This window comes from Otolemur garnettii, unplaced genomic scaffold (genome assembly GCF_000181295.1).
Source record: "Otolemur garnettii isolate 467f Iridium unplaced genomic scaffold, OtoGar3 scaffold00021, whole genome shotgun sequence".
NCBI lineage: Eukaryota > Metazoa > Chordata > Mammalia > Primates > Galagidae > Otolemur > Otolemur garnettii.
This window is the reverse complement of record NW_003852416.1, coordinates 20,588,315-20,594,271: the sequence shown is the minus strand read 5'-3', so window position 1 is coordinate 20,594,271 and position 5,957 is coordinate 20,588,315. Positions and strand designations below refer to the sequence as shown.

Here is a 5,957-nt window from a genome sequence, read left to right as displayed (position 1 = left end):
ACCTCCAACTCCTGGGCTCAGGCGAGTCTGCTGCCTCAGCCTCCCAAGTAGCTGGGACCACAGGCACCCGCCACAACACCCGGCTATTTTTTGGTTGCAGCCGTCATTGTTGTTTTGGTGGGCATGGGCTGGATTCGAACCCACCACCTTAGGTGTATGTGGCTGGTGCCTTAGCCACTTGAGCCACAGGCACTGAGCCTCATTGTGGTTTTGATTTGCATTTCCCTAAAAATTAGTGATGCTGAGCAGTTTTTCATATGTTTGTTGCTGACTTTACATTTGTTGTTGTGTGTCTTTCAGGGAATGCTCCCCCCATATCTGCATAGTTCTCGCCTTCATTTCCTTGAAAACTTTTTGTTTAAATGTCACCTTCTCTGTAAGAGTTTCTTCATAGCATTTTTTCTTTAACACGTTATAAATTGTACTTTATTGTTTTGTGTATTGCTGTTTTTCTTCACTAGAATGTAAATTCAAGGTGGACAGGAATATATGTTTGTTTACTTATAATTCCCCACCCCCCCCAAGCACAGTTTCTGACAGATAGTTGTGCTCAATAATGTTGAATGAATAAATCTCATTGGTAGAAGGAGCCCAGATCTACTGCATTAAGTCAGAGCAAAAGTCAGACCTAGGTCACACAAAACGTTTTCCCTGAGGTTACAGCTCACTATGCTTGGGAAACATTTAATTTTTTGTAACCATCAAAGTTAAAAAATGTGATTTTACCTGTTCCAAGAATTGGATTAGAGCTTCCCGGTTACCCAGCCACTCCCGCTGTAATTCCTCTTGGCGGGGAAACTTGTTGCAACTTAGCTCTAGGGTGATCTCAAAGCAGTTGGTATGGAGATAATTAAAGTCTTGCATTCCTAGGGGGAAAAGAGCAGTGGCAGGTTTGTTTAACCAGGCTCCCACCCATCTCATGCTCTTTAATCATAGTTTCTCCATCACCACGCCCCAATCACCTCTTCTACCTCTTGACCTCATTTGTTTCTCTCCCCCATGAAACCTTTCCCCAAGTTCTCAGTTCACATGTCTTTCTCTCTTTCTGGTTTTCTCTCTTCTTAAATGCCCATTTTGTCACCTACATTTTCTGTGTTTTTTTTTTCTATTTCATGAGTTGAATTTCGCTTCTTGTCCCTTTTATCTTTTCCAGTCTGCCCATTAGCTGTGCCTTAAGAGCAGACTATGCACATGTATTCCTTTCAGGAGAATAGACTTATCTTTGAATTACAGTGTTCTTCAGACCTGGGAGGTTAGAGAGATAAATATCTTGCTTTCATATCTCTCCTTCTACCTGAATATGATGCAGCATTAATCTGAAAATATTTATCCCCCAAAATTAAATTTTTAAAAAAGCAGAAGGCTACCATATTTTGTATTTTCTCCACCAAATCTTGCCTGTTCCAGTCTTCTATACATATTATTCAATCATTCATTTGAATCAATTGCTTTTCTTTTCTTTTTTTTTTTTGACAGGGTCTTGTTCTGTCTCTTGGGCTAGAGTACAGTGGCATCATCATAGCAGCTCACTGCAACCTCCAATTCTAGAGCTTAAGTGATCCTCCTACTCAGCCTCCCAATTACCTGAGACTATAAGTGTGTGCCACCATGCCTGGCTGATTTTTTCAATTTTTTGTGGAGATGAGATCTGATTCTTGTTCAGGCTGCTCTAGAACTCCCAACCTCAAGTGATCCTCCTGCTTTAGCCTCCCAGAGTGCTAGGATTATAGGCATGAACCACTGTGCCTGGAATTACTTTTTAATGTATTTCTGATTATTAGGACCATGGTTATATTGTGAATTCATTTGAGTTAAAACTTATCCATTTGAAGATGTCTGTACTACCTAAGGTGATATATAGATTCATTGCAATTGCTATCAAAATTCCAATGAAGCCAGATCAATGCCTCATGCTTGTAATCCTAGCCCTTTGGGAGGGCAAGGTAGAAGAATTATTTGAGGCCAGGAGTTTGAGAACACCCTGGACAACATAGCAAACCCCTTTATCTACAAAAAATTAAAAAATTTTCTGTGTATGGTGGTATGCACCTGTAGATCCAGTTACTAGTGAGGATGAGGCAAAAGGATCACTTGAGCACCAGAATTTGAGGTTATAGTGCTCTATGCTTGGGAGTGAGTGGGTGGCAGTGACTTCATCTCAAAAAAAAAAAAATCCATTGCTGGCAGCACCTGTGGTTCAGTGGGTAGGGTGCCGGCCCCATATACCAAGGATGGCAGGTTCAAACCTGGCCTCGGCCAAAGTGCAACAAAAAATAGTCGGCATTGTGGCGGGCGCCTGTGGCCCAGCTACTTGGGAGGCTGAGTCAAGAGAATCGCCTAAGCCCAGGAGCTGGAGGTTGCTTTGAGCTATGTGACACCTCAGCACCCTACCAAGGGTGATAAAGTGAGACTCTATCTCTACAAAAAAAAAAGAAAAATCAGGCGGCACCTGTGGCTCAGTGGGTAGGGTGCTGGCCCCATATACCGAGGATGGTGGGTTCAAGCCCGGCCCTGGCCAAATTGCAACAAAGAAAAATAGCCAGGTGTTGTGGTGTGTGCCTGTAGTCCCAGCTACTCAGGAGGCTGAGGCAGGAGAATCACCCTAAGTCCAAGAGTTGGAGGTTGCTGTGAGCTGTGTGACACCATAGCACTCTACCAAGGGCGATAAAGTGAGACTCTGTCTCTACAAAAAAAAAAAATCCATTGACTTTTTGTGATATAGAAAATCCATTCTAAAATTTATATGGAATTTCAAGGGACTCTGAATAGCCAAAACAATCTCTTGAAAAAGAAGAACAAGGCTAGGGGACTTACACTTCCTGGTAACAAAACTACAGTAATTGAAATACTGTAGTACTGGCATGAAGATGGACATATAGATCAGTGGAACAGAAGAGAGTCCAGAAACCCTTGCATACCTGGTAAAATGGCTTTTGACAAGGGTTTCAAGAACACTCAGTGGGTGAAAGATAGTGTTTTTAACAAGTGGTGCTGGAAAAACTGGATATCCAAATGGGAATAGAATGAAATTTGACCCTATCTAAAACCATATGCAAAAATTAATCGGAGACTAAAATGTAAGACCTCAAACTATAAAACTCTTGGAAGAAACATAAAGCAAAAGCTAATGGCACTGAATTTGACAATTATTTCTTGAATATGATACGAAAGGCGAAGGCAACAAAAGAAAAATAGCAGATTGGACTTCATGACAATTAAAAAATTTTGTGCATCAAAAGGCCAATATCAACAAAGTAAAAAGGCAACCTACAGAATAGGAGAAGGTCTTTATGAATCTTATGTCTGATAAGAGGTTAATATCCAGAATATGCAGAGAACTCCTAAAACTCAACAACCATTAAAAAACCAAACAACTTTATTTTCAAAATGGGCAAAGAACTTAAAAAGACATTTCTCCAAAGAAGATATACAAATAGCCAATGAGCACATGAAAAGATGCTCAGCATCACTAATCATTAGGGAAATGCAAATCAAAACCACGATGAGATACCACCTCACATCCATCAGGATGGCTGCTACCAACCCCCCTCCCAAGGAAAACCCCCAGAAATTAACAAGTGTTTGTGAGGATGGAGAAATTGGAACCCTTGTGCATGGTTGGTGGGAATGTAAAATGATACAGTTGCTATGGAAAACAGTATGACAGTTTTTCAAAAATTAAAAATAGAATTAGCATATGATACAGCAATACCAATTTTGGGAAAATATTTGAAAGAATGGTAAGCTGGGTCTCTGTATAGCCATGTTCACAACAGCACCATTCATGACAGCCAAAAAAGTGGAAGCAACCAGTGTCTGTTGGCAGATGAATGTATAAACAAATTGTGGTATATACATATAAAGGAAGATTATTCAGCCTTGGCAAAGAAGGACATTCTGACACGTGCCATAACATGGACAAATCTCAAAGACCTTAACCTAAATGGAATAAGTCATTCACAAAAAGACAAGTACTGCATGATTTCACTTAAATGAGATACTTAGAGCAGTCAAAATCATAAAAACAGAAGATAGAGTGGTGGTTGCCATGGGCTAGGGGAGGAAGGAATGGGGAGTTAGTAGTTAGTGGTATAGTGTTTCGGGTTTGCAAGAGGAGAAGAATAGTGGGGATTGTTGCACAATATTAAAGATGTATTTAAGAACACTAAACCACACACTTAAGAATGGTTAAGATGGTGATTTTTTAATGTGTATTTTGCCACAATAAAAATTGAAAAAAATTTATCCATTTCATCAACTTTCACTTGTCTTTAAGCTCATAAGTACAAGTTGCTATTACAGAAAGAATGAAGAAAGTAGTATAACAATAACTATAGCCTGTGATACTGGTTGTCTCCATGCATTATAATCATTTAGAAGGCTGAGCTTCCCCTTAAAATACAGATTTCTGAGCCTTACCCCCAGAGTTTCTGATACAGTAAGCATAGGGAGGGGACCCAAAACAGAGATTTCTAATAAGTTCCCAGGTGATGTGATGATGCTTGTCAAGAGACCACATTGTTGGAATAATCATTTTGATTAATTCAATGACCTTGGAATTGTACCAGCTTAATTTAGGGCAAAGATTCTCAGTGGACGCATGTGCCAGGCTGCCTCAGAGGATGGGAAGGGAAAGGAAGGACAGAGGAAAAAATAACAAATAAAATTTGAAAATGTATATTTGATATTTTCAGTTGTCTTTCCTAACACAAACTAAAAAAAAGAAAGTTCAACAAAATCTTGCCTTGTGTTCAAGTGACTTTGGGGCCACAAGAAGCCTCCCTTCCCAGCACATGATGACGCCTTAACCTTGCCCCTCCCCACTCTCCACAGGCTCAACCACCAACTCAGCTGTCACCAATCTGCTACTTGGGCTGTGGCCAGGTCAGATTTGACAGGATGGAGAAAAATAGATGCTAGGAGATGATTCCTACAACAACCTGGCTTTCTGCTTTAGCCTCTTCTCTAGCCTTAGGTTTCCTATCCATTGAGGGTTCATAAACAAAAGTTCCGTCTTGACCCTTAGTCATGGGGAAGGCCCAGGAAAGAGAGAAAAGCTTCTTACAGAGGTTTCTGCTCCTTGAGGCTACATTATTAATGCCGCAGGACACAATGTCCATGGTAAACTCCTGCTTATGGGGTTGGGCAGTCAGGATACAGGTAACACATCTCTGGGAGCTGCTTGTGGCCAGGCCAGCCCATCCATCGCTATGTGTGGCAAACCTCTCTGCTACTTTTTTTTTTTTTTGAGACAGAGTCTCACTATATCACAGCTCACAGCAACCTCAAACTCTTGGGCTTAAGTGATTCTCTATGTCTCAGCCTTCCAAGTAGCTGAGACCATAAGTGCCCACCACAAGTGGTTATTTTTTGTTGCAGTTGTCGTCATTTAGCTAGCCCAGGCTGGGTTCAAACCTGCCAGTCTCAGTGTATGTGGCTGGTGCCATAACCACGTGCGACGGCATCGAGCCTCCCCGTACTGCTTTTTAAACAACGTATCATTCATAAGCCAAATATTTCTAAATATTTTATATATATTACTTTATTTAATACTTACATCAAAATTATGAGGCAAATATTATTTTTCTTTTCCCCCACCTTTTTTTTGTGGTAACTTAGAAAGGTATTATTCTTAACTATAGATAAAGAAACCAAAGCACAGGCCAGGCACAGTGGGTCACATCCATAATCCTAGCATTCTGGGAGTCCTACGTGGGAGGATTGCTTGAGTTCAGGAGTTCAAGACCAGCCCAATCAAGAGTGAGACCTGTCTCCACTAAAAATAGAAAAACTAGCCAGCTGTTTTGACAGGAGCCAGTAGTCCCAAATACTTGTGAGACTGTGGCAAGAGCATCTCTTGGAGCCCAGGAGTTTGAAGTTTGAGTTTCCTGTGAGCTATGACACCACAGCACTCTACCCAGGGATGTAGTAAGACTCTGCCTCAAAAAAAAAAAAAA

General features: G+C 40.9%; 1 protein-coding gene across 1 annotated transcript in view; it reads right to left on the bottom strand.

Moving 5' to 3' along the window:
- The window catches only part of CPN1 (carboxypeptidase N subunit 1), a 31,824-nt gene that overhangs the window by 8,912 nt on the left and 16,955 nt on the right, over positions 1-5,957 (bottom strand). Inside the window, exon 6 of the mRNA XM_003787268.3 lies at positions 727-866. Within this exon, the coding sequence (XP_003787316.1) occupies positions 727-866 (140 nt within the window). The remainder of the gene's footprint in view (positions 1-726; positions 867-5,957) is intronic.